At 36.0% G+C, this 27893-nt stretch overlaps 2 protein-coding genes across 6 annotated transcripts; one reads left to right on the top strand and one right to left on the bottom strand.

Annotated features, from left to right (window-relative positions):
- Positions 1 to 390: 390 nt before the first annotated feature.
- Positions 391 to 18475, bottom strand: ZBTB49 (zinc finger and BTB domain containing 49). Of its 4 annotated transcripts, none has more exons than XM_035324847.1 (8): positions 18384 to 18475; positions 17143 to 17316; positions 14282 to 15375; positions 8752 to 8798; positions 4858 to 4931; positions 4035 to 4117; positions 3783 to 3944; positions 391 to 1748 (listed from the first exon to the last, which is right to left on the bottom strand). In XM_035324847.1, exons 2-8 carry the CDS (start codon positions 17292 to 17294, stop codon positions 1078 to 1080), a joined length of 2283 nt encoding a protein of 760 aa, XP_035180738.1. In that variant the 5' UTR covers positions 17295 to 17316; positions 18384 to 18475; the 3' UTR covers positions 391 to 1077. The 4 variants fall into 4 exon arrangements, with proteins under 4 accessions (XP_035180738.1, XP_035180740.1, XP_035180739.1 ...); XM_035324849.1 differs by having other exon boundaries at positions 17143 to 17334; positions 18384 to 18455; XM_035324848.1 differs by lacking the exon at positions 18384 to 18475 and adding an exon at positions 18252 to 18363.
- LYAR (Ly1 antibody reactive) lies at positions 18428 to 27673 on the top strand. 2 transcript variants are annotated; one of them, XM_035324851.1, is made up of 9 exons: positions 18428 to 18554; positions 19143 to 19328; positions 20757 to 20871; positions 22455 to 22562; positions 23450 to 23533; positions 24223 to 24568; positions 24848 to 24952; positions 25810 to 25895; positions 26235 to 27669. In XM_035324851.1, the coding sequence occupies exons 2-9, from the start codon at positions 19207 to 19209 to the stop codon at positions 26367 to 26369; spliced, it is 1101 nt and encodes a 366-aa protein (XP_035180742.1). In that variant the 5' UTR covers positions 18428 to 18554; positions 19143 to 19206; the 3' UTR covers positions 26370 to 27669. The 2 variants fall into 2 exon arrangements, with proteins under 2 accessions (XP_035180742.1, XP_035180743.1); XM_035324852.1 differs by lacking the exon at positions 18428 to 18554 and adding an exon at positions 18874 to 18893 and having other exon boundaries at positions 26235 to 27673.
- Positions 27674 to 27893: the final 220 nt, after the last annotated feature.

Genomic DNA, 27893 nt, shown 5'->3' with positions numbered 1-27893 from the left:
GTATAGGGATATTTTCATTTCAGAAGCTAAATCTAAATAATGTTTTAGAGTAAAACTTGACAACACGCTGCTAAAACTTTCTGACAGGTTGGAAAAAGCCAGACATGCAAAACTCATATGACCGTAGGAATGCAGGAACAGGTCTATACTGAAAATGAATACAACCAAGCAACAAAGCAGAGAAGGCCTGTAAGCAAAGTTTCTATCCAGTAATGAGCTATTAATTCCATTAATTAGCTACTGTTTTACACTAATTCACTGAAATGCAAGACAATCTACTGGTACTTTGACTGCACGTATTTGATATTCCCGTTAGCATTGTAAAGACACCTGGAACAGACAGAATTTTGTTATTGAAAAGCTTTCATAAAAAGATGAAACAGTGAGCAATTAAGATACAATGTAAAGCAACTTCCCTTTATTCAAATTAAGTTAGCATTTCCTGACCTTTGTCTTCATTGTACAAAGAATCTTCTGTGCAAAATAGTTTATAAAATACTAGAAAAAGATTTTATTGTAAAAAAAATAAAGTTTCTAGATATACAGTTACTTTGCACTATCACAAATATTGTCCAGTATTTAACATTTAATTTTAATATCACAATACTCAAGTCATGTAAACCAATGGTCCTACTGGTAAGAAAGCCACTATTCAAACTCAGGTTCAGCTGGGATTTGTTCAATGTTTCCCTCTTTTCATATTTACATCTTCATAAAACTCTGACAACCCACAGTTGAATTGCACTCATATCATGAAATTTGACATTAGGCCATCCTTTCTTCCATTATCAGATTGAAAAACAAAAAAATGCAAATTTTAGCAAATCCTGACAACAGAACAGCTACACAGTGCAGTAACAGAAGAACAAAGATCCCCAAAACTAGATTTGAACTTTGCTGAGAAGCAATGTAAAGGCAGCCTACACTGGGTTCTGGGCATGTGTACCTTGATCTAGCAGTAACCAAACTAGTTAGCTTAAAAACTAGCTCAGACCTCTCAACGCTGCAGTGTAATCACAACACAGACATATCTATTGCACGAAATGCCTCTAAATTTTGATTCAGTAACCTGAGCCGTCATTGCTCCAATTCACTTTCATTCTGCAAAGTCTTCATAGCTAAACCCCAGAGGGTCATGCTAGAGAAAAATGGTCCTTCAGTATTCTTGTATGCAGCAGATGACGTTCGACTGCCCAGTGGATCATTACAGTGACTGTCCAAACTAACCATAGAGGGACGAATCATGGAAATATTATCGGACTGTAAGGGTTCTTCTGCAGAAGATCCATCTACATCTGTATAAGCATATGGCGTTGGTGGCGTTTGCTGTGTCTGAGCTTTTGGGAGTTTAGCAGAATCCACATTCAGTTTCTGTTGGTTTGCTGAGTCATTGTGTTGAATCATTGATCGCAGCTTACAGTAAGAATCTGCAGAATTATCAAATTCAGTTGAATTTGCAGTCGGACGAATGGGAAATTTAACTGAAACTGGTAATAACGTAACAGACATTTCTTGGCTAAAAGCATCAGAACTCTGAGATTTCTCAAGATCAGAAGTTTCCATCCCTTGAGCAAATTCATCGAGTGTGTTCGGACCTTCATCGGTGGCTTTACAATGCATTTTCTTGTGTCGCCGCAGAACAGCAGAGCGAGTGAAGCATTTGTTACAAGTTTCACAGGTATAGGGTTTTTCTCCTGTGTGAGTCCTTACATGTCTACGCAGGTCACCAGAGCCTGCAAAACATTTCCCTACAAGAGAGAAGTGTTAATATTACTATTTTGTACTTATCACAAGTGCATAAACATATTTTAATTGGAGAAAGTAACAATGATGAGCTATGGTACATGCCAGTTGTGGTACTTCGTTTATCTAGAATGGGTTCAAGCAAGTTCCTTCAATTTTTACAATTCAATTACTCGTTTCTTCTCCTTGATCTGATTTTCTGTCTGATTTTTTGGATTTCCCAGTGCTTTTGTTTTTGTCTCCAGAGACACGGATATCCATTAGTATTTGAAAGCTGTGAGTGCCCTTGATTTGTATCAATCTTTGTGGTAGAAAAAATAAGTAAAATACAGATCAATCAAATTCCTCTGTCTGGTAAAACAGCATGCTGACAAGCTTCTAATTATATTCTTCCAGTGAGAACTGCATCATAGAAAGTAATGATTTGTTCATTAGAGAGGAACTACTCTTATTATGCTTTTTTGTTAACAGTGAGCTAACATAACTGTAACTAAGGTAGCTTTTTTTGTTAACTCTGAGCTAACATATTGCAGCAGACCATTTTTTTTATATTATATCCAGAGAATGTGTCAAAACTAACTTTTTATTGCTGTAAATATTAAAATGTAACTAAACAGTTAGCTGTTTGCCTGTTCTCAGAACCACAGGCTCAAATAAACTCAATTACCACATTGTAATGAAAAAAGTGACTGGGGCTGAACCAAGGCAAAGTGCAGAAGCGCAACAGAAAAATAAAGCATTAATTTCTAGAATATGATTCAGACACCTCATGTTCTTTAGGAAAACAGAAATAATTTCATACCTCTTTGTGATTTTATCTCACTTTAGCTATGTTAAAGATTATGTTGTTCTGTACGGACAGATACCAACTAAAACAAACTGTATTATCTGAAAGCACAGTAAAATTGCAGTCTCAGTTTTTGGCATATTTTTCATTCTACTGGCTAGATATCTCCTCAAAAAAGCCATTAAACATTAAAAGTAAGATTACAAATGACTGCTGTAGTACATGTGGAATTTTAGATAATGTGAATGAATGACTTAACACTTGATCAGACCATCTTTGCACATTTCTTGCTCTCAGTACAAGATGACGTGGTTAAAACTGAAAAATGATCAAAAGCCCATTACAAGACAAGATGAAAATAAAACTATTTTAATGACAGTAAAGCAAATCTTTGTTTATACTTTCATATCCTGAGTATCCGTATTTCCTCTCTCTGATGCAAGATCTAATAATTCTAGATTTTGTTGTTGCCTCACGGCATTACAGATAAAACATACTGCAGTTGGATATTATCCTATGGTAAGTACCTTCCTCCAAAGCTGTTTCCTCAGAAAGTGGATGAAATTATACCTAAATAGCGCTTGGGGCAGTAAAGTAAGTACTATGCAGGATACTAAGTAATACATGAGATACAGATACACAATGAAATTTCTGAAAACTGTGTTATACTAGGATGAATCACTGATCAAAGAGCAATTTGCAGACCACTTGGAAGCATAACCCATCTAGCAGAGTTTGAAAACGGATATTCTGTGGTGTGAAGCATTGATCAAGTTTTGATTTTATTCCAGAGGTTGAAGCAAAGCAGTAAAACATTACTACCAACTCTATGGTTGAATGCAGCTCAATCTCAACAGTACCCAACAGGGAAGAAAAAAAAAAAAAAAGGAAGAAAGGAAGAAGATTCCACTAACAGCCAAGTGATTCCAAACCTATCTTTCTAGCAGAAAATAAATAATGTTTTGAAGCAGCAAGTATCAGTGTTTCTATAGCAAATGGATATATATGGATTCCTTATTTCCTTTCTGTATTCTTCAATTGAAATTCACTTTTGAACTTACAGTAGCTAAAACAGCTTAATCCACAAAAAGATAAACTATGAAGGATGCAAAACAGAAAATTTTGTTAAAAACCTTCATAACCTTGTATATGAATTTAAAATTATTATGGTTAATTGTTATTCTGCTGACACAGCCAGTTTCCCTTATCTAAAAAGCAAAGTCATACCAAAATTATGCAGAATACATCTTACCACATGCTGAACAGCTGTATGGTCTCTCTCCTGTATGCCTAATTCGGTGCTTTACTAATTTTCGTTGCATGTTGAATGACTTCCCACATTCATCACAGGTGAATACTTTATCTGCTGTATGAGTCTTTTTGTGCTCCTTTAAATTACTGAAGTTACTGAATCCTAGGAAAACGTGACAGACACTGATTAAAATGACTCCTCACATTTCAATTAAAACAAACTTAAGAGGCAGAAGCTTTGCTTCTTACATACCTCTGCCACAGATATCACACAGATGAGGCTTCTCTCCAGAATGAATAATAATGTGACGCTGAACATCACCAGAAGCAGCAAATCTGCAATATGACATGGAAACACAATTACTGTCTTTATAAAACCCCTTATTCTCCTGAGTATCAAATGAAAACTAACTATGACTGCCTGATGCTCTGAATAGAGATTAAACTCTAAAACATATATACCCAAATGTACGCATTTGTTAAAAGACAGAACAAAAAACAGCAAACATTTTGAAGCTGGTAACGTCTATTTAAATTTATACTAGAAAAAAAAAAACACCTCTTCACCATTATTTTTTTTTTCTTGAACATAACTTAAGTACTATTGCCATTCCTAAATTAACGTATTTTGTCACCTGTTAGCAGAAGGCAGAAATATTTAATACTTCACTTAAACCTGTCAAGTCTCCCATGCAGCATAATTCTCATAAAATGGATAAAAATGTAAACAATATGACCTAATAATGAAAACAAACTGAGATAAAGGTACAGGAAGGCACGATTGATTGTGCTTCAGATTGTTCAAAATAAACACAACAGTATAACCTTAACTAAAGATAACAGTATAGAAAAAAATAGAAAACCACAGACTATATTTGTGATGACGTTTATCTTATTGAGACTTGCAAGAAGATACCTGCAGACATTTATATATGTTAATATTTAAACCCAATGTCTTCTTAACAAAATTCAGCAGCATGCTGCCTTAGGTCTTGTTCCTTAGTCTAGCATAAGGATTTAAGAAAACAAACAAATTCTAATGTGGTCACCTAAAAAGGATGAGCAATTCTACTCACCTTTTCCCACAGATCTCACAAATGTATGGCTTTTCACCAGAATGTCGACGTAAATGTGTCTGGAGATTGCCTGCCTGAAAGGGATAGTAATTTAAGCATTTAAATTTAACTAGTGCATTGTTGTACACAGATAAAAAGTCAACGATGGTAACTATGAGACTGGCTTTTTATTTTTAATTCTGAGGCAGTTAATACTACAAGGCATGTAGAAACTCCAGCTATAAAGAAACACTACAATGTCCTTCAACTACAAATTGCTTATGTATGCAATTATACATTGACAAGAACAGGAAAAAAAAAGCCTGGAATCAAACACTCAGGAAAAAAGAAAGACCTATAGTTGAAAACAGATCCAATTATAAATGAAAATGGCACTATCTAGATTGCAGTCAAGAAGAAAACTTACTAGTCCATGTAAGTTCAAAACTAGTTCATGTTAGTCTCATTTTCCCTGTCATACGAACAATATACTCTTATATCAGGACATCTGAATTCCTACCAGAAGGTTAAAATGAAAAGAAAAAGGCTAAACATTTTGCTGTCCATAAAATACTCAGAGCTAAGTGCTCCAAAGCAATAAATATTAATGGAACAGGAAGTACAGAACTCAACAAATATGATTACTTGTAACTTATTTTCATAACACTTCTTTTTTTTCCCAATCCTGTAGAAAACATGCTAGCCTGCAGACAAGCCAGGCAATGACAATTAGACAAAACCATCCTACTAATGGCTTTTTTTTTTTTTTAAACCACTAGTGCTTCAGAATGGCTTATCCGTTGAGAATCCAGTTCTTAAAGCACAAGATACAGCCAGTCTGCACAGAAGAACTACAGATGTTCCAGAAAAACAAACAAACAAACCACCACCAACAACAAAAAAAAAACCTGTGCAGACTTCCAGGGTCAGTTCTTAACACTTCTGTTCCCTCTGATGGATAACTGCTTAGTTTTAGCTAAGTAAGTTGAAGGAATATTAGATCCTTTGTATCAGAAAGAAAAATGGGGACACAAAGATTATCACATCCTCCTTAGTCAAGAGCAAGGCAACAAAAATGGGACCCTTCAGTAGTTTCTTCTAACTCCTTTAGATATAAACTACCTTTAATAATCAATGACTATAATCACACGTTATGATATACCAAAACTAAATTATTGCAGACACAGACGCAAAACAATATTAAATGATTCAGTCTGCACACTGAGAGCTTTCTGTAATATACGGTTTTTCAGATAGATGAATGAACCACTGTCCTCTATGGCCAAACTTTAAAATGCTGAAATTGATTCAAAAAGAGGCACTGGGTACCTATTTCTGTGGGAGATGATGGACTGAACTGACTTGTCCACAAAATAATTTTTTTGGGAAGACTTTGCTTTGCAAAGACTGAGGATTTTATGCAGAAGCGCTTTTGAGAGCAACATACAAGAGACAGAACCTTTACCTCCAACCATGCCCCAAAAGAAAATACAACAAATGCATTTGCTGTTCTGGATTAGGAGAGAATGTGAATTTGAAGTGCAACACTTATTCTGAAATACCTTCTGTACAGACATTTTTAGTCTAGAATAAAAGAATTCTACAGAAAGTAGCAAGCAGATTCACTTCTTTATTATAATCCTGTGTCACTTCCTAATGAGGGCACAAGCTTGTTATTAACTGCTCTGAGATACACATAATAAAAAAAAGAAAAAGAAAAAGAAAAGAAAAACATTAGTAAGCTTGTAATGTTGCACACAGCCTTGGTTACAGCATAACAGGCCAGACAAATAAAAAAGCATAAGAGGACTTTTCCAAGCATTTCAATGAAAGAAAATAAATAGTCAGAATAGTCATCTTACTGACTGGTTACACACCACTCCTCACAAGTTCAGAGACCAGACAGAGATGCTGGACTTACTCTATTTGCAACTGGCATGTGTTTAGAGAGGAGCTGATGCCTTTGAACCCCCTGAAGAAGCTCTGCAGCAGAAGGCACTTGGGAGGTAAGGCATGACATCCTGGGTCAATGGCAAGAGGAGACCACAGAGCAACAAGCTGTGTACTAGCAGGGGAAGATGCAGACTTTGAAGTACAAAAGACACCTTTTTCTCCTTAAATCATTTATAGTTACTTGTTCCAGAGTATGAGTTCCTGTTTCAGTTTTCTCTGCTTTCTTCATTTTCTATTTCATGTTGCATTGAGTGGAACATCAGTAAAATTCAACAGGAGCTGACATACTTCGGCATAACAACTGTGCTGTCTCCAAAGCACAGAACATAAAGTCTTAAACAAGAAAAGGTTACTACTTCTTTGCCCGAAGGCCAAGGAGTTTTAACACAGCACAAGACCAGAGACGGTCTTTTCAGCAAAAAATAAGTAGCGATTATACTTGAATCTTACTTTCTGGTCTTGTTTATTTGCACAATTCAAAAGCAACCAGCTCAGAAGTATGCAAGTTTCCATTAATGATGAGAGAAAGAAGTGCAATACACAAGCTGAATGCCATGGCTGACATTCTGGAAGGATATATATTGCACATCACCATGTATCTATCTATCCATACCTTCAGACAAGTGAGGAAACAGGGAGGGGAAAGAAGCTGTTTGAGGGTTTTTAATTAAAAAAAGAGAAATTTAGATTATTATTTTTTTAAATTAAATAGGAGCAATGCAATGCATGTTGCACAAGGAGTCTGTCCTACCTGTCATACACCTTGCATACATAAAGCTTTTTTATTCCCTCTTCCCCCACAGTAGGGATCTAGAGTACAGAATACCACTTCATTTTGCAAAAAGTACTTTTAATGGAATTTGGAAAGACCCCCTCCCTCCTTTTTTTTTTTTTTTTTTTTTTAAATACCTAGTAGTTCAATCCATCAAAGTAAATGAAAAAGCTTTTTCTCTGGCCAACAAGCAGCCCCAGTTTTGCTCAAAATGGCTTGATAACCACGATGAAAGAGGATGTTCACTGGATGCTGTGTCATATCCCTGTTTAACACCGGGGTGGGGCGTGCAACTGCATCAGATTCACGGGCCAGAAAAACCCTACAGGTGGATTGCAAAAGTGGGGCAAGAGAAGCACAAGTACTGGGGAGCGAGTGGATAAAGACCCCATAGGTCTAATCCTTAAACCACGACTAATAAGACCAAAATTTATTCAATGTTAATTATTAGGCACCTATTTACTGCCTCCCATACTTAGGTGTAAATATTCCAAACAAGCAAATAGAAAAGGAATAGAAATTTTGGAAATGCAAGACAACAAGGCACCAAAATTTTAGAAATGCAAATGAACTGCTGTACTCAGAACAGCAAGCACTGGAGGGCAAAATACGAGGGCTAAAGTTTAGGCCCTGTATATAAATAGAGAACTCCATGAGAATTTTCTTAAAAATCCTATCTGAGTTTTGTAACATCAGACAGACCCTGCTGTACTTATTTATAGAGAAAACGGAGCTCATTTATATGGATGCCATTTTTTTAACTGACTAAAAAATCTGCTTATTTTTTGCCATTTACAAAGATGAAACTATTGTGAATACAATGCATAAAAATTCTATTTTTTTTAAATGCTGATGAAAATTCAGAACACATTCCTAAGTATAAGGCAATAGGACAGTGAGAATGAAAGTTCTCTTTTTAAAATCAGTTGTCTAAACACTCATTTGAAGATAAAATACATAAATAACATCTACTGAGAGCAGACAGAATCAAAGGTACAAAAGATGTGAAAGAAATCTAAAACAACTAATGTGTTATTTTTATATAAGATGTTTTAATATTTTATCCCTAAAGTTAAGTCTGTCTGAGCAAAAAACTATAATCTATGGACAAGAAACCATGTTTATTTTTAGAATCAATAAACAGATGCATTTCAATTTCAAGTAAGTACCATAATATAAAATATTCCCACCTGTGAGAAGTGTTTCCCACAAATGTTACATTCAAAAGGTTTTTCACCTAAAAGGAGAAGAAACAGAACATAGAACTTCTAATAGCTGCAAGAGAACACAAATCCTTTAAATTGGTACACTTCCTTTTAAAACATATAATGTAAAAATATCCCCAAAAGGACACTTACCCATATATTTAAGGGGAAATTTAAGAGGGGAATACAGCATTTACCATTGAGCTTTTAAGGCAAACTTGCTCAGAAACAGAATTTACTTTTCAAAATAAGCAGAAGAGTTTTGATATGAATGGGAGTGTTTTGTATTATTATTTAATTCATTTTTTTTTACCCAGATGAAAGGAATGCCATACCTGCTGGAACAGAACAGATGAAAGGGTCCTACTACAACAACAACAAAATTTATGGAGAGTATACCAGTCCTTCCACTTGTACTCACAAAGGCCCTCTCTTAAAAAGAATATGGAATGCAGAGAAGCTAATTTCTGTTTTCTCTACTCAAAGGGTACCATACGTTTCTCATCAGCACACAGCCATTCACTCCCAGCAAACATACTTGCCTTCAAGCTCTCAAACTGCATAGGAGTATCAGAAAATTAACTCAAATATTTTGCTCTAAAATTCTGAATTTATACATCTAAAAATGATATTTTTTGAATCTCCAAAAACTTTAGCTTTGAGTAATGTTAGTAAAAAGCTGGTGCAGCCCACTTTAACACTTGAAAATAATTTGACACTCTAGATTGAGTGTGACAATATTATTGCTGTCAGTTTGAGACAAAAATCTTCCTCTAATTAGTTTTTATTCCCTACAAGTATTTCAGAAAGGTCTTTTCTTCCCTGCATAGTTTGTGGTTCTTACACTGTTGATAGGGATCTCTACACATCTTCTAGTATTTTCAAAGAAGCTCAAATTATTAAGCTCAAATAACATTGAATTCAGTGACAGTCAGACTTCTAATGATGTTTTCATGAGCGTAACTGTACTTTAAAAGCACATCTATAATCTAGTCCACAGATACAGGGAAGTTAAAGAATTAGTGTAAATCCCCATGCTTTAGATGCAGATATTTCCAGAAGGAAAAAGACTTTTCTTCTTTTTTCTTTGTTTCATCTTGGTGGCGACTCAAAATCTGTCTAAATATATTTATTTTAATAATCGTTCTTCTGGTTTTACAGAGCATCTCTTGGCCATAGCCTTATTTTCCAGAAGGTATTCACTACATCACCATTCTTCCTCCATCCTTGTTACGAGCACTATCTGCAATATCCAGGTATTGAGGTTCCATTTTCCATCTCTGCTGCCAAATACAGGTGATGCTGTTTCAGCATCATTCAGGATCAGGGACCAAATGCAATTATCTTAGATATTAAACCACAGGGTTAGTTATATGGCTTCACAAACAGGCAGCGGTCTTCCAGTTACTCTGCCAATTTAAGGCTAAATCTTCTTTTTCTAAGTATTAATAAATGGAAAACTTCAATTTCAAGAAAGCTTTTATTCAATTAAAGATAAAAATTAAGAACCCAATAAATCAACTCTAAAGAATACAGAGGCTTGATTTGAGTCTCTAAATACTCAAAACACTAAAAGTTCGGACACTGACAGGACAAATATACATGTAACAAACAGGAAGCTAGAATTGTGGCAGCTGGGGAGGCTTCTGACAACCACAGAAGCACTGGGAATTTGGAACGGAAGACAAAAAACAGTAGTATAGTGGCAACTTCTGCAGAAATTACCTACACCAAAAAGTTACTGTTGACACAAAGACTGTCATCTGAACAGAAATCCACCCTAAAATAACTGGAAGGGGAAGGATGAAATTCAAGACTAAAATTGCTCACAATGGTTGTTGTAGGCTGCATACAGTCTCATTAAAACTGTATGCTCTGTTTCAAAGAGTTAGGGTGGTGTTTTTTTCTGACGGAACCAGGTTCTTTGTGAAGGTACACAGTGATGGGACAAAGGGCAATAGACACAAGTTAGATCAGTAGATAAAGGAAAAAAACTTTTACCCTATGAGGGTGGTAAAACACTGGAACTAGTTTCCTGGAGAGGCTGTCCTTGTGTTACAAACTCAACTACACAAGGTCACGATCAAAACAGCCCAATCTACTTTGACAACCCAAATCTCTGCTTTGAGCAGTGTTGGAATAGATGACCTCCAGAGGTTCCTTCCAAGCTAAATTATTCTATGATTCTATGACTGTCATTAAATTCCAGAAGGAAAACCTTATCCGAGATCAACACTGAACTTCTCAAATAATACTGTTGGATCAAAAGCAATAGAGATTTTTTTTCTGAACTGCAATTATAACAATGCTTAAATGCATATCCAGGAGACTTTAGTTCTAAACCTTTAGACTGCTTTGCATTTTCTATCTTCTGTTGCATCCTTCTTGTTCAATACTGCAAGAAGAAATGATGATAAAGCGCACAGTAGTAGGATCTAAGCAGCAGTATATCAGCTCTAGAGGAGAAAGGCACGAAGGCATCAGTGTTCCTCAACAGATCATAAAGATGAGGAGCAGGACCCACTAATGCATGGAGTGCTGGCAACTTGCTCAAGCCAAACTCAGAATGATCAACAGTGTGTTACACGACAGTTAACTCCTGTTTCTTTCAAACCTGAAATCCTTTCAATCCCTTAAAAAAAAAAAAAAAAAAAAAAGATGTTGCCTGAAAATATTTTTAAAAGAATAACTGCTTTTTACTGGTTAGCTATGAACTGTATATTTGCTTCCTTTTTTTCCAGACAGGTTCTGCCACAGAGGCCAATCTAATTAAAACAAATTACAATATTCAATCAAGTCAAAGTCAATCTTAAAAGTAAATATCTATTTAGAGATTCCTTTAAATGGTCATTAGCAATACAATTAAACCAGCTACGCAGTCCAATACAATGACTTGTGTTGAACAAATTATGCTTGTATTTCATGTAGACAATTCATCAATGCAACCATATGAACCTGTCAATTCTGTAGTAACCCTTGCATTCAGGGACAGAGAATTTCACATGTGCTTTCTTGACAATTAGGCCACAACAGCACTTATGTTGAAAAAGTTGTCATTTGTGGGTTAAAACACAGCTTCCCATTGGGAAAAAGTCCTTTTTAGTAACTCGCTTCCATTATCTGTTCACTGAAGCCAGATGTGAAGGACTTTCAATATGCACTGTAATACTTAAGTGCTTGCTTGCCCTCTTACTTAGTTCTAGAAAAGAAGCATTTTAAAATAAAATTGATCAGATGACAATCTGTGATATTTAGCTGTGCTTTTTGAGGTGGAATATGGATAGAAATGGCTTTGAGGATATACTTACATTAATACTTAACTAGCAGTGTACTTATTAACGATGCTGATATGCCCTGTACCTTCAGCTATAGATCCTTCCTATACTAACATCCTACTCTATCCGCTTCGATTTCCCAAGTATTCTTTTCACACTAGTTGCTATTTAAAAACAAAGTACCATGACCCCAGAATAACAGGTAAGCAAACAGGCATGTTCAGTTATATTCTTTCAACAATTTTTCATCCTTCTTTGATGCAGTTATTATTTATTAAACTTACGCTCTTAAACTTTATCAGTTTAGCACATGTACAGAAGAATGTTAATGCTACATTTAGGGACATTCAAGTTTGGAACTTTTTGAGAACTACTGGAAGAACATAGTGCATTAAAAATAGAAGGGAATTCCTAAATCTAATATAAAGCCAGACTAGTAGAGAGAAGGACAACAACAACAAAATCAAGTCTACGATCATTTTTCTTACATGGTGTGTTGTGTGAAACATAAAACATCTACTAGAACTCAAGAGAAGTGGGAGCAGGTGTAAATGCACAGAGGTCAAAAAAGAAGAAATTAGTAGCAACACAAATAACCTTGCAAAGTTACTGCAACCCTTTTCCTCTTTTTCCATTTCCTACACTGGTAAGTATTTGCTGGTCACACTGCATCTACACAAATCAAAATGTTAAAACACTTGTAACAAGAGTCCTAGTCTGTTTGCTATACAAAGTTTAGTACCCAGTCCACTCCTTTAACCTTTAAGTTACAATAAATACATGAGGTTCGAAGTTTACTTTACCTCTTCTAAAGTTATTTTAGTTTACCAGACAGGATCATACAATAGTTAAGTCTACCACTCAGTCAACAAACTCTTAAAAAAGCAAGTAGTCTAATGGGCACCATTCATGAAATCCAGATTCCTTCCAGCGATTAAGATATCTAAGGAAGTGCAAATTATAATGGGTTTCTCCCATGTTTATTCTCTACCACAAACTCACATTTTACCAACTTCAGAGTTTCTCCCTTAGCTGGGACTTCTCTAGATGCTCTATCTTCTATCTGACCACCTATTTTCCTGAAATGTACAAGGTATTAAAACATACTTGATGATGTCAGTTCAAATTAAAAAAAAAAAAAGATTAAAAAAATACAAGGCAAAGAGAATATAGAGGTAAAAGACACGCAACTGTGTCACAGGAGACCAAATTAAAACAATAATATCAGTAACATGAACATACAGAAACAGTCAAATATGATGAGTGAAAACTTCAAGAATCAGTGCAAACCGTTCATATTTTCTGGAAAAAAAAAATCTACTACTCACATGGATAAATAAATTCTTAATGCCAAGGCTCACTTAACAAAATAAATTAGTGTCGGTTAAGAGGGACTTGTATCTGCTATCAAAGTAACGATGCATGCATCATTTGGAAAGTGTTGTTTATCTGATAAGACCAGGAGAGATGCATTTGTATATCTAATATAGGGAAAAAGAAGGATAGAAGTATTTAACAGGTTAATCAGGAACAATGCCACCTTAAGGACATGAAATCAATGGTGTTACTTGACTAAAGGTATTTTAAAAAAATACATTTGAAGAAAAACAAACCTGAACTTGTAGAAATATGCTGGTTAAACTGAAAAGCCAAATTACTTAATTCAAAATTAGACTAGGTCTTGTTTTTCACTAGAATAAAAAGATACTTAAATCCGTGCTAGGTTTAGAAACCGTATTACCTGTAAGTATTGAAAAACAAAGTAAATTTAATCCCTTTTACTCTGCAGCCTATTTTTGTATCACTCTAAATAGAACACATGAAAATTGTTAATACAAGGAAAAAATATAAACTAAAGAGTAAATTTAAAAGGTCAAAAAGAAATGACCACCAAGCTCTAATCACTTCTGGTTTACAATGTATATATGATGAGGGAGAACTGTGGTTTTCAAGAACACTTATAATGTTTTCTTCTACCCAGATTCACTTTTGTTGTTATCTGCCTTGGACTTCTGAACAATCTTACGAACCGACTAGAAATGCCTTTTCTAAATGCATGACAAACATTAAATTTTCATTGAAATATCACACAATGTTCCTCAAAATAGGACTCTAAAAACTAAAACTATAAATAAAAGCTAAATAAAACTGAAGTGGATACAATAAGATACTTTCATCAATTCAAATATTTGGTCTGCAGACCAAGTTATTGTACCTGTACTATAGTATAGTTACTGTACCTGTATGAGACCTTTTGTGAAGTTCCAAATTGCTTGGGTGTTTGAAAGCCTTTCCACATAATTCACAAGTATACTGTCTCTGTGACTGAAGAGTCTGTGACTGGCCTTCTTGTTCCAAAGGCCCTTGAGATCTTTCAATTTCAACAGTGTGTTCAAAATTCTCAGAATTCACCAAGTCTTCAGCTTCTTTTTCTTCAGTAACTCTGACATTTGTCATGTCCACGGTACTTTCATTTACAGATTCATTTACTCTTGTTATTCTGTTGTCATCGCTTTTAGGCTCAGGAGGGTGCTCTGCAGATTTCTGAGATCTCAGAAAATTTAACTTTTTGAGGTGCACTGCCTTTTTCAGCCGCATCTGTTTGGTGGGCTGCGAAAGTGCGCTTTCTGCATCTTGATCTGGAGCCGTTTCATTCAAGGACTGAACCAGAAAGTTTGATGGTAAATGATCAGAGGTGTCCAGAATACATTCAGAGTGACTGACAGCACAAGAATTATTCTCTGCTGTGTTTATTTCTGTAGATGTGTTGTATGAAAAGGATTGTTCTGTCACCCTCTCCTGGTTAGAGCAAGTGTTTTGCTTATAGAACTGTTTGCTGTAAAAGTTGCGAAGTTTGTAATAGTAACTTGGTTGCTTAAACGGAAGCTCTGTGCAGTTGCCATCTAAGGAGTCGTGTGACTGTTTCTGTACATCACCTGCATGAAGATTAACAGACTGCGATGCATGAGAATGGTGGTCAGCCAAGACTTTATTAGTGTCAGATGAGCATTCATGTAACAGGTTTGTTCCATAACTGTCATTGGCACAACCAGTATCCGCACTCAAAGTGTTCTGCAGAGAAAATACACTACTACAAGGCATGCTGGCTGTTTGCTCTACAGCTGTAGAAGATTTTAAAAAGGTGTGGCAAATATTCAACACGTTTTGCACTTGAAGACACTGTGCAATATCCAACATAGCTTGTACATTGTCCTGACTAAGATCCAGATGAGAGGTGTACATGAAGTCCAAGATCTGGCCTATTCCACCTACATTTTTAATGTCCAAATGAAAGACGTCATTCTTCTGGCCTGAAGAATTCTGAAAAAGGGTCCTGATAAAATAAGGCAAATATTCAAACACAAAAACAATTTACACTTTTATGAAAATATATACACTTCAGACTGCCTAAGAATCAAAAACTAACTTACAGTAGATGGTCTTACCTAGACTGCTGTGTTTTTGCAGATGAATTTCTCAAAACTGCCTGAATATGTCTCATACTATTAGCCCTACACTAACAAAGTAGAAATCAAAGCAGAAGATCCTTTAAAAAATTTTGCCTTTTTTTTTTTTTTTTTTTTACTGCGTTGAAAACACACCCTATACTTGCAGTTCCTTATCCAATGTTATTTAAATATTAGGTGCAGTTGTGTATTTCTGGACTGTTTGCAAAAGTTGATTGACCCAAAACAATGTTTCCCCTTCCATCATGGCAATTTGCTAAGGAGAAGGTGGACCTCAAAGTCAGCATAATTACTCTTTTCTGACAGCTGAGCTTGTCCATCAACTATTACCCCTTAACCTTATTAAAAACTGCTTGTTAGTCCTTTTTCAGCAAGCAGACAAGGATGGTAATAGCAAATAAGAGGATGGCATTATTTTCAATTCTTTTTCTCATATCACCCCAAGAGTTATTTTTTACTGGTACTGGATGAGAGCCAAGTAAAAGAAAAATGAAGAGTATAGGGACGTGAGCCTAAAACAGTAGCCCAACCATTCCCCACTGAATCATCATAGTATCCTTAAAGTGTCTGAATTCACATTCTAATTGATGTAAAGTATTCTCAGCATCAGAGCTGTAGATCTTAATATGCATAACTAATTCTAGACTGACTTGGTACTCTGTCTCAGTGAGTAACTTCATGCTCTTCTATTAATATCCCCAGTTTCTAACCTGTTAATTCCACAGTAGATGATGATACACACACACGCTTATATGTATGTATGTATATGTATATATACATAGTCTGATGTATATGTTGTCAGGCCATTCCTATGTAGATAGCCTGCTACACCAGGAAATACGCTGAACTTCAAGATTCCTCTGCTTGGGTAACTCTCAAATTAGGTTTGTTAAAAGCTAGGCATAATACCAACTTAAGCAAACTGTAGTCTATGCTTAAACTTAAAACAAGGTTTTAAGATGTTTCAAGAAGCTAAGTCAAAAAAAAAAACAAACGCCACATCTAACAGCTTACTTGTAAATATGTTAAACACCAAGGGGGTGATCCAGCATCCCCTGAAATTTTGGAGGTCAACAGGGGGGGCATAAGAAGGGGAAAGAAGCCTGTGACATTGCTTCATGAGCCACCTGTACAAGACACACAGATACTGTCTCTCTGATAATCTGTTCTATGTAGAGGTTCCATAGTTATGTATCCACCCAAATTTTATTCCAGACCCTACCAAACCGAAATGGATAACGTGAATTGTTTCATCCGTTATATCCCTTAGCAGTCTCTGCCTGTGTTCAGTTCACGCTCCATGTAAACAGTTTTATACTGACATACTGATTGCAGGGCCCTGCCAAGAATCCATTGTATGAGGCACTGTAAGCAAGTAAACGAACAAGAAAATTCAAACTCAGTGTAGTAGTTAAATTATGTACACCCAGAAAATAAATTAGGATGGCCACACTTTTTAATTAACGTAATACATGATACAGATATATCTCTGGACAAGCAGTTTAACTTTTTAATCTGCCACTCTAATAGTTACATTGTCTACAACTATCAGAAAAAAAATACCTTCCTCAGACAAAACCTCAAATAACAGCATTTAATTCACTTTTTTAATATAATAATTTTCTACCACATACCTGAAATATTGACTGAAAGCAGCTAATACATTTTTGTGTGCTTTGAAGCAGACACCTTTTACCACCAACATGCAGTCACAGAGAAGACCCTGAATGCGCTGTTCATGTAGCTGCTGGAGAAGATGACAACTATGGCTAGCAACAGTGTCCATGCTAGAAAATCACTTACATTACCTACAATGAAATAAAATGCTAAGATGAATTTTAAATATCAAACTTGCAAAATGAATTTGTAATATGAAGAATTATTTTCACAATTCCTTTTAGCTCCCAAAGGAAACAGACTTTAGACAGCCTAGCATGAGCTCTAAATACATTTGTCTATTTAAAAATAAATCATAGTATTGTTCACCAGTACAAATTAACAGTACATATACGAAATATTGATTTTAATGAAGTTTTGCTTATGATAAAAAGCTCCGGCAAAAACATGCTAATGGTGCTGCCAATTGTAACCTATAACCACAGAAAAATCAATTTACAGAACTTTGATGGAAGACTCTAAGGTAAAAACACACCAGACCTAAAACCCCAGTAGGATTTGTAGAGGATAACCTCAGTTGCTTCACCCTCTAACCTGCGCAGGGGGACCTCTGTAGCAGCACTGCTTATGTCATACTCCCTGCTGTTGTAGCTAGGCCCAATGCCCACAGATCTGATTCGTGAGACAAGTTAGCATGGAAATTCTTTGATGTAATAAAATGTAAAGTCCCATAAAAATTACTTTTTTTTTTTTTTTTTTAAACAGGTTGAAGAGAAAACAAGTAACGTTATTCCCATACAATACATTTATACTGAATTCTACACGTCCTTTTTTTGGAAGCAAGATGAAACTCCCTCCCAACACGCTTGTAACTATGAAAAGACACCTGCAGGACAGTCTTCTAAATAATACATGAAGCAGAAAAACCACATTGGTCTAAACTGTAGAAGTGGTTACCCTTATTCTCAATTCTGATGAGCACCGCTCCAATATTTTAACTTATTGTTACACCGTGCTTCCTTTCCTCTTGTCACATCAAAGCAGGTTACTGTATTGGGCTTTTTTTTTTCCCCTCCTATTTAATCATGCCTTTAAGCAGGCTTTAAAATAAATAAGCCAAACCCGCTTTCCAGCACACCGCCTCGGCTGTACACGTCCCCCCCCCGGGGGCACCCAGCATCATCCACCAGCTTTGAGATGCAGCCTGCAGGCTCCCCTCAGCCGCGAGGGGAAGGAGCCGGCCCTGCCCAGCTCTTACCGGCTCCGGCCACCACCCAGCTCCATCCCAGCGCCAGCCCCGGCCTCTTCCGCCGCCGCTCTTTCCGCTTCCTCCCCGGCGGAGGCTCGGAGGAGCGGGGCGGAGGGAGCCGAGGGCCGCCCCCGGCGCAGGCGCGGAGCGGCCGGAGCGGGAGCGGGGCGGCGGGCGCAGGCACGTGCCATTGCCCTGAGCGGGTTGACCTGGTGGCCCGGGGAGCCGCGGGGCTGGGGGCTGAGGGGAGGATTCAGGGGGGACCGGGAATCGCCGCCTGCCAAGCGATCGGCTCGGGGCTGGGGGTAAGGCCCTTGGGTCGGGGAGAGCTAGTGCCCCAGGAGGGAGAGATATGGTGGGGATATGGAGTGCTGCAGCCAGCCTGGGTTGGGAAAGACGCTGGTGAAAGTCGAGCTGTAGGACTGTTAAAGGGGAGAGGTGGACTTCACGAGGAATCGCCGGTGTTCAGAGTCAGAGCTTGTTAGCTTTTTTTTGTTTGTTTGTTTTGTTTTGTTAAAGGTGGGCAGCAACGTTTGGCAGCCGTAAAGTTTGCAGACAAACGAGAAGGCCCGGGGAGTTACTGGTTTTGCAGTTACTGGTTTCAGGGTTGCTGGTTTCACTTGTGCTCGAGATACCAGACAAAATGAATTTTTCCCGCTAAACGTTTTGCACGTTCAAAATCAGCCTGCTTAGATGTTCAGCAGTTTTCAGCCATCTGAACACTTCTTTCAAGCTACCAAAGCAAGGCCCTCTTTTTTGTCTTTCTAGGGCTGTGCCTGTGTGGGGAGAAGGACTGTGCCCGTCTGAGAGGAGCTGCCGCCCGCTCGCCACCATGGTAGTTTTCACGTGCAATGCCTGCGGAGAGTCTGTGAAGAAAGCACAAGTTGAAAAACATGTGAACATCTGCAGAAACTGCCAGTGCCTTTCTTGCATGGATTGTGGCAAGGATTTCTGGTAAGTAATTACTGGGAAGTAGCCTCATTCACTCTGCAGCGGGTATCACAAATTTAAAGTTTTTTTTTTAGTGTGCATGTGAATTAACTTCAGCAATTTTCTGGATAATTCAAATTTATATTCCGCTTTTCAAATAATTCAGATTTATATTCCCACTTTTAAGTGGGAACATTTATTTCAAACTTAATCATCCAAGTGTGAACAAGGGCACTGGAGGTTTTCCTACACTAGCAGAAAGATCTGCAGCAAAACTCCTTGCACTTACTTGTCCAGATTGGAAGTGTGAGCGGCTTTTGACATCTTTCCTGATCCTACTGGGACGTTGGCATAAGACTGACAAGAATCATGATTTATGTTGCTGGGAAAGCCATCAGCAGTAGATAAAGCAGGCATGGGTACTGAGAATATGCACTCAGTTTCATTTCTACACACTGAATACTACTTCTAGGCATTGCTAGTAGTAGTATTGCTATGTTAATAGCAAAACTTAAATGTTAATTGAAGTATTAAGTTAGATAGCTGAATTTTAAAATTTAAATCCTTTGGGGGAAATTGCAAGTTTCCGAGATAAAGTATTGGAAAGTTGCCTAACAGCCAAGTAACATCAGAACGTTTGCAGTAAGGAGCTGGTATTCTTAGGCATTGTGATCTGTGACCAAAGGACAATTAAACCACATTGTAAATAGAATTGCAGTTTTTTGTTTGTTTGTTTTGTTTTGTTTTTACTATTTCATCTTTTGATTCACAGCTGTTTTTATTCTGCTACTGCAGAGAGAATGAAATTGTCAGTAACATCCAAAATGCTGAACTTTTCACTTCTCATAAGCACTTCTGTCTCTTGTCACTTAGAAGAAAGCAGTGCTACTATCTGCTTTCAAAATATGAATGTATGAATTTCTTTAAGAAAATGAGATTATTCTCTAATGGTTTTATTTCCAGGTACTTACTTCACTGACAGAAGACCAAGATTTGTGTTAGTTGTTCCCTTTTGGGGGCATTTACACATTGATTAGAGTTTCCTTGCTACATTAGTGTATCCATATTTAGAAATTAGGTTTTTGTAAGCATTTTTACCTATTTTAAAGCGTGTCGATGTGAGTCATAAAACAAGTATTTGCTAATATTTTTGCATATCACATGAACAAATGTGTGTAAGACTTACTAATAAATGCAAAAGTATACTGAAGACTCAGATCTCATTTTGCGAGTCAAATTTCTGCTGGATGCTGTGGCGTGACAAAAACATAAGCCGTCATATAAGCACGTATTTTAACCATGCTCAGGTTCTTTTATATGAGCATTGACAGTATTGAGGCATAAATGATAGATACTACCTATTACTTCAGTTTCTTGATTACATTAATTGTTGCATATTTTGTAGGAATGAAACACTTTATAGAACTGTAGTTAAAAATCTTCTTTGTTTAGGGGTGATGACTATAAGGACCATGTGAAGTGTGTAAGTGAAGACCAGAAATATGGTGGAAAAGATTTTGAAGCCAAAACCAACAAAGGAGATGCTAAACAACAGGAGTGGATTCAGGCAAGGTTTATATTAAATACTGATATGATAAATAACTGTTGATGATAATTGTTAAAGACATTAGAGAGGCTCTACTGGATAAAACCAAAGATCTGTGTTTCCCAAAATTTACAACATTCTTTTGGCAATTCCTTGGTCTATTGCTCCTGCTGGTAAGAAATATACCTTGTGTTTATTTTGAATCCGTCTCCTAGTTTTTACAGTTCCACTCTATCCTTGTGAAATGAGGTTACAAGAACTACATAAACTGTTCAAGATATGGATGAACTCTAGACTTTATTATTCAGTATCACAATGATGTTTGCTGTTTCCTTCTCTGTTCTTAATTACTTTTGTCCATTGTTTTGCTCCTTTTTTTGGTTGCTGCTGATCACTGTGCTGACATTTACATGGAATTGGCAATTTTAACCCCAAGATCTTGCTTCTAAGCACCAGTGATCAACTTAAAGCCTGTCATTTTAGATGTGAAGATTGTTTTTCCTAAGCATGCTGCTTTACATGAGTTTGTGTTGAATTTAGTTCACCTTTTTACTACCTAGTCACTCATTCTCATAAAACCTTCCTGGAATTCTTCACAGTCCTCATCCTGCATAGCTTCATATCACCAGGAAAATTTTCCTGCCCTCTTTTCAGATTATTTGTAAATATGTTGAATAGCAGATCACAGGAGACATCTCCTACAATTTCTGTCCTAATAACCTACCTTCTTTATAGCTATTAGTTTCCTTTAAGGGTTTTAAGAAGGAACTTCCAAACATGTTTTTAAAACCCCATATAAATTTAGTTCATCTTTATCCATGGATTTGTTGACTTCTGTCTCATATAGAAAACAATCCAACAAAGTACTAAGTATTTCATCCTCAAGGCATATGAATAATGCTGTTAAAGTCAACAGGTTAGTGTCATTGTTGAGATGTAACATCATCAGAATTTGAAAGGCAGTATAATGTGAATGCTGTTGCTATGAAAAATGTCAGTAGTAAGTACCTTCTGCACAGGAAAGAGAGGAATTATTGACAGGTCCTTAAAACCTTTTAGTAAGCAGATTTTCACAAGTAGAGGAAGGCTGTCCAGAGTCCAGAGGCTGCATCTTTAAACAATGGTGGGCTCAGAGTACAGTGTGAGCTTTCTGCTGCAGCAAGCAGCCGTGCTGTTCAAGTAACTGACCTGCTTTTCACAGTTAACTCCAGAAGTTAAAATTTTACAAAAACCGATCAAGCAGTTGACAGTTCCTTTAATCAATGCAGACCCTTTTCACAGGACTCCGCTGTATAATACAGTTAATTACTTTAAAATGCTTTTATTATAGGCTGTAACTTGGTGAGCAGTCCTGCTTGCCTCTGCTTAGTGCGTAAGTATGAATATTTATACAGGTAACTGATGCTTATGCAATCTTACGATAAAAACTGATGCTTATGCAATCTTACGATAAAAGTGTTTTTTTCATGCTTATTGAGTGGTTTCAGCAGGCTATACAGTCTGTGTGTGATTTCTGTCCAGCGTGTTTCCAACTTGCATACCTTGCATGCATCGTTTGATCATTACACTGCTTTGCTGATTTCATTCTGGTTTTCTTCATTCAGAAAATTCATGAAGTAATGAAGAAGCCAAATGTCAACCCTAAAGTGCGGAACATCTTGGAGCAAATGCGTATCTTTGATAACATTCCAAGAAAAAAAGTAAAATTCCAGGTATGCTTTAAGAGATTTTTAGTAATCTGTGCAGTGAGCTTAAAACAGACTTTCTTAGTGAGTGCCACTCTTTTAACAAAGGTGATTCAAATTGCTTTATTTGAGCATTGGGAAGTGGATGCTGTAATAGCCAAGTTTCAAATAGGGTATGTTTGAAACATTTCTTTTTTCATAAAAGGACTCTATATGCAGTTTTCATTAGTTGTTAAACCAGAGACTTACAAAGTTTGTCAGACTTAGAGATTAGGTAGGCTTGGATGCTTTCATGTGTAGGCTTCTTCATTTTTCTAAAAACTTTTTTTTAATTTTCAATTTCTATTGAATGTCAGTATTCTTAGATATTTTTAAGGATTCTGATTTCTGTGACTTTGGTTTCTTTGAGATATTCTGTCTTTCAGAATTTTTCTGTTGCTCAGCATTCTGACTCAATCTCCCACAAAGGATGCTTCACTGAATTTTGCTTCACAGACGTGGCAGATTTCAAATGTTTTATGTTGGATCAGTAAAGAATTACAACTTGGCCGTTTTTTTTTTTTTTTCTCCTTCCACTGCCAAAAGGTTTAGCAGGACATTAACACAACCAGCACTGTTAAAAAGCTTGAGGATAGTCTTTAATATTAACCTCTTCTGTATTACTATTGGTGAGACAACTGAAAGGCATGGCACAGGCTTTAATATGTAGGTATGAAAGAAAACAATTTAGCATGGAGTTTTAAGGTATTCCTAGAAAGTAAACATCCAACCAGATCTTCATCACAAGAAATAATCAAATTCTTAAATTTAAAAAACAAACAAACAAAAAACTGAATATGTGGTAATCAAGAAAAAAATGAGAGAGGCACATTTTTAAATTACTGGTTGTGTCTGTTGTTTTTTCTCCTGCATAGAATTGGATGAAGAACAGTTTGAGAATTACTGACAGCACTTTGCAAGACCAGGTGTGGGATATTTTTTCTGAAGCAACCAGAGATGTAAGTTAAGTTAGATGTACAACATCAAACAACAGCAATGCAGTCAAAAATGTTTATCTGCATAGCTCTTAAGTTACAGGAGAGACAACTCTTACTACTTTTAGCAAACATATTAAAAGACGACATGGACACTTCTTTGAGCTGCACATTGCCTATCACTTTTATTCTGGTAATATGACTAATTGCTAATAGCAGTTTCAGAAAGGTATCTTTGCCTGCTAACTAGTGTTTGCTGATTATTGTTTTAATGTAGGAAGTACCTAATGCTGTGTCTTGCCATATTCATGTTTTCTGGCATTAGCATCAACCTTGTGCCCTTAGAAATTCCGATACTACATTTTAAATGCCTTGAGAATTGAGTATTTAAAAATGTATCAATGTAATAAATACACTATTTACATAATGCAACATATGTTGTAAAAAAAATAAAAACTAAGCAGATGCGAAGATTTTTGTTGCAAGATAACACTTCTCCTGTGACTTTAAGATTTTTGGAGTTTAGGCTATTAAGTTAAAAGATGAATTAGACACAGTGTTCGGTATTATTTTGCAAGTAACTGACGTCACCTTGTGTAATTAGCTTGGCTGAACTCAGAATATTGGTGTTCTTCACGAATAATGTACTGGATAAAAATTGCATTATTAAAAAAGGCATGTAAAAATTATAATAATCTGTCTTTCAACAAAAGGTGTCAAGCAAAAAAGAACATGACAAACCACAACAGAAGGAAGAAGTCCAGTCTGCAGAAAGTGGGGAAAAAACAGTGGCAAAAGAAAATGGAGTTACAGATGATAAAATTGAGCGGAAAAAGAATAAGAGAGAACGAAAAGAAGAGAGACAAAAGAACAACAAAAAGGAGAAAAAAGAATTGAAATTGGAAAACCAGCCTGCATGCTCAGAAACAAAAAAGAATAAAAAGTCTAAAAAAGGAAAGGAGAGCTTGGAGAATGAATTTGAAATAAATGGAAATGGTCATCAGAATGAAATAGAAGAGGAAACAAATAGAAAGAAACGCAAACATAAACATGCAGAAGGTATTTATCCTATTCAATATATTGCTGTGTTAGAGACTTGTCAATGCATTGAAGATTAATAATCTACTTCAGCAGAAATTTTCAAGTAATTAGTGTTACATATACAAAAATTTTTTTTAACACACTGGTTGCAGTCAGTCCTTTTATAAAACGTGAACATCTTAGCCAATACAATCTTCTTTTACAAGAATAGAAATTGTCTTTAAAGAACTTTTATAGTTTTTTCTAGTTTTACCGCTTTTTTGTGAATGTTTATTTTCATTCAATTTTCACCTCTAGAGGAACCTCATATCACAAAGAAGAGAATGAAAACTGAAAGCATTTCAGAAGACATGGAAACAGAAAACACCAATGGCAATGAAGAAACTGCAGGAACAGATAAAGGTATTCTTAAAGGGAAAGTTCTAGCAGTTAAAAAAATTATTCTGCAAAAGACCCAGTGCAGAATATAAGTGCAATGCTTTTGCAGCAAGCCATGAAATAAGTTGTGCCTCAGTCATAGCATTATGTTCCGGAGGACGTAGCCTGTGCTACACTTTACACCTGATGTTGAATTCTCTCATGTTACTTTTGTGCTAGCAACCTTTAGCTACTCTTACTTTCACTAACAGTGAGGAATTTGACATATTTGTTTCACCACATTAGGTTTCTTCCGTGCTGCCATGCACCTTAGCCAATATAGGAGAAAAATGATGGCAGTTTTGTCTCTCTTGTATATGTGTATCTTTTACATCCCCATTTTTGCTCATTGAATCATAAATTTGAGGTTTATCTGTGTTTGACCTTACCTTATGCTTAGGTAAGGCAATGCACTTCGTTACTGTTGGAGAATGCCTGTCCTTGAACATACAGATCGTGTATTTGGAAACTTACCAATCAATGACCTCTGAAGTGGGTATTGTGTGAAAGTCTCTATTTGTGCTGTAAGGGTGGGAAGGTGGGATCTTCCCAACTGTTCCTGTGTTACATAAGGGTTACTGCTTTATAGCTGAAACACAGAAGTTCAGTAAAAACAACCCAGTATGTTGGTTCTTCATGGCTATCGTATTAAAATCTTTAGAAGTATCACATACTGACTTTAGACACCCTGTTGTAGTAGGGTCAGTGAGGTAATGGTGAACTGTGATGTTAGCTGGATTGGTTCTAGAAGTAGTAGGTTGAAGGCTGGTTCCTACCAGAGGAGACTTGGAAATACCTAATTTTACTTACAGTGTTATATAAATTACTTAATTATTCTCTAGGTAAATTCAACTGGAAAGGAACCATCAAAGCTGTTCTGAAACAGGCTCCAGACAATGAAATTTCAATTAAAAAACTACGAAAAAAGGTATGGTAGGACACCTTTTTTGTTCTTAACTACTTTGGTCTTGAGATTTTTTTTGTCCGTAATGACGAAGTTTATAAAAACCTCTCCCATACAAACAAATACGTTTCATGTTATTTAAATACGTTTGACATTATTTAACAGAACATCAATTGACAGAATGTCAGCTGGACATGTTCTTTAGAGCTTACTAGAATAGAGAGGAAATTCAGTGCAGGAAATTCTGCAAAGGAACAATAACGTGATAGATTCCATGGTACTTTTAATACAGTAACATTAAAGTATTATTGCTCCATTGTATCATCTTTACTAACTGAAAACTCTTCCTCTTTCTTCCTGTAGGTTATTGCTCAGTATTATGCAGTAGCTGGTGAGCAACACAAATCAGAAGAGGATATTCTAGTCATATTTAATAAGAAAGTGAATAACAATCCCAAATTCAAAGTTTTAAAGGACAAAGTGAAACTTCTGAAGTAAGAGTTTTCATACTTTCCATAATATTTGCATTTTAGACTTAGAGACCGAGTCAAATGCTCCTCATAAGTGTACAAACATCATGCATAGGTCTCAGTTTAAATGGTTTGTATATATGAGAGCAGAATTTAAGACTGGATTCCTCTTCTTTTTCTAAATTTATCACGGAGCATTTGGGAAGTACTGCATATCTGTTTTCAGATATTTTATTTTTTGATTTTTATGGAAAAGTATATGTTTTTTGTACAAGTTTTAAGAGGCATTGAAAATAGTTGTTGCCTAACTATATTGAAATTCTTCCAGTAACGGACGTAATTTATAGGCATGAATGTTCTTCTGGACTTGGATTGTGTGGCTTTTTGTAGAAACTATTGTAAGAGCAAACTTTCATATTCAAAACCTCACTACGGAATACATGTTTTGTCATGGTACAGTTTGAAATGGTATGACTGCTAGCCCCTTTGTGCACTGTAGCTTATATACACAATCTTTCATCGCCAGTTAATTTTGTGTTGTAAAATGCATAATTACAGTGTCTGTCAAGTTTGTGTATATAATGTTGCACATTCAGTGAAAATCTAAAGACTGCTACCTGTACATGCATAGCTACTTAATGTTTTAACGAGTAATGCAACCAACTTTGCTCTAAGTGGTGTCACGTGACCTAAAGTCATAAATGACTTTAAAACACCACCTTAAATCAAATAAATATTGCAGTTTACAATTATACAAAGACTGTGCATGAAATCCATAAAGTACACATAATTTGTTATGTTGCAGTCACTGAAATAATTTTAAAAGGCCAGAAATCTTAAAAGAGACAGAGTTATGTGGGAAAAGTTACTTGTTTATAGGATTTATATGTTTTTAAGTTTATAAACATATGTAAGTTTATAAGTGTTTAGGGTTTAATCAGATGCAAAATATTTCCAGACAGGGAATATCCTACCATGAAGTAATCTCTTACGAACAGTAGTGGAAAGCTAGTGAAAATTTCTTGCAGTAGGTGGTAATGGTGTTCTGGAAAATTACATAGTGATTTCAGGAAGCTATGCAGGTGTACATTTATAAAATTCATAACTAAAATATCAGAATTTATAGAAATATTGAATATATTAAAAGCATGAAAAATTTAACTGTCTGATACTCTGGGTCCAGTTTTTCTGAGTATATATTTGTCTTGTTTATAAGAAAACTTGCAATAAAAATCCCTAATAAGTTTATAAGGTCTCTTCACTAAATGCTTGTTGTTGATTCATGCGAAGAGCTTTGGACATAGGTGAATAAAACTTTTTTACAACCATGGAGAAACTTGGAGAAGTTGTTTAAACACATTTCAAAAGCTTAGGTATGTGTTTTTGTTTTGTTTGTTTTTAATTTGTGAAAAGACATGAATAAGGCCTTGCCATTGAAATTGACATTAATACAGTGCCATTAATCTTTTTGCTTTTTATCTTACAACAAATATTGACGTTGCATAAAGATCCTAAATAGTTCTGTTACAGTAATTGTTAAGGTTTTATTTGT

This window comes from Oxyura jamaicensis, chromosome 4, assembly GCF_011077185.1.
Source record: "Oxyura jamaicensis isolate SHBP4307 breed ruddy duck chromosome 4, BPBGC_Ojam_1.0, whole genome shotgun sequence".
NCBI classification, from domain to species: domain Eukaryota; kingdom Metazoa; phylum Chordata; class Aves; order Anseriformes; family Anatidae; genus Oxyura; species Oxyura jamaicensis.
Note: the sequence above shows the minus strand (reverse complement) of the source record. Positions and strands in the feature narration are given on the sequence as shown.

What these genes read in the sequence shown, in the direction of transcription:
- ZBTB49 (XM_035324847.1), bottom strand. Translation starts at nt 17,294, where the DNA reads ATGGACACTGTTGCTAGCCATAGTTGTCATCTTCTCCAGCAGCTACAT. An exon ending in TCACAAAAGGTCTCATACAG is followed by an intron (nt 8,799 to 14,281) that starts GTACAGTAACTA and finishes TTCTCCTTTTAG; the next exon opens with GTGAAAAACCTTTTGAATGT. An exon ending in GTGGGAAACACTTCTCACAG is followed by an intron (nt 4,932 to 8,751) that starts GTGGGAATATTT and finishes TATCCCTTTCAG; the next exon opens with GCAGGCAATCTCCAGACACA.
- LYAR (XM_035324852.1), top strand. Translation starts at nt 19,207, where the DNA reads ATGGTAGTTTTCACGTGCAATGCCTGCGGAGAGTCTGTGAAGAAAGCA. An exon ending in GATTGTGGCAAGGATTTCTG is followed by an intron (nt 19,329 to 20,756) that starts GTAAGTAATTAC and finishes TTCTTTGTTTAG; the next exon opens with GGGTGATGACTATAAGGACC. An exon ending in CAAACATAAACATGCAGAAG is followed by an intron (nt 24,569 to 24,847) that starts GTATTTATCCTA and finishes TTTCACCTCTAG; the next exon opens with AGGAACCTCATATCACAAAG.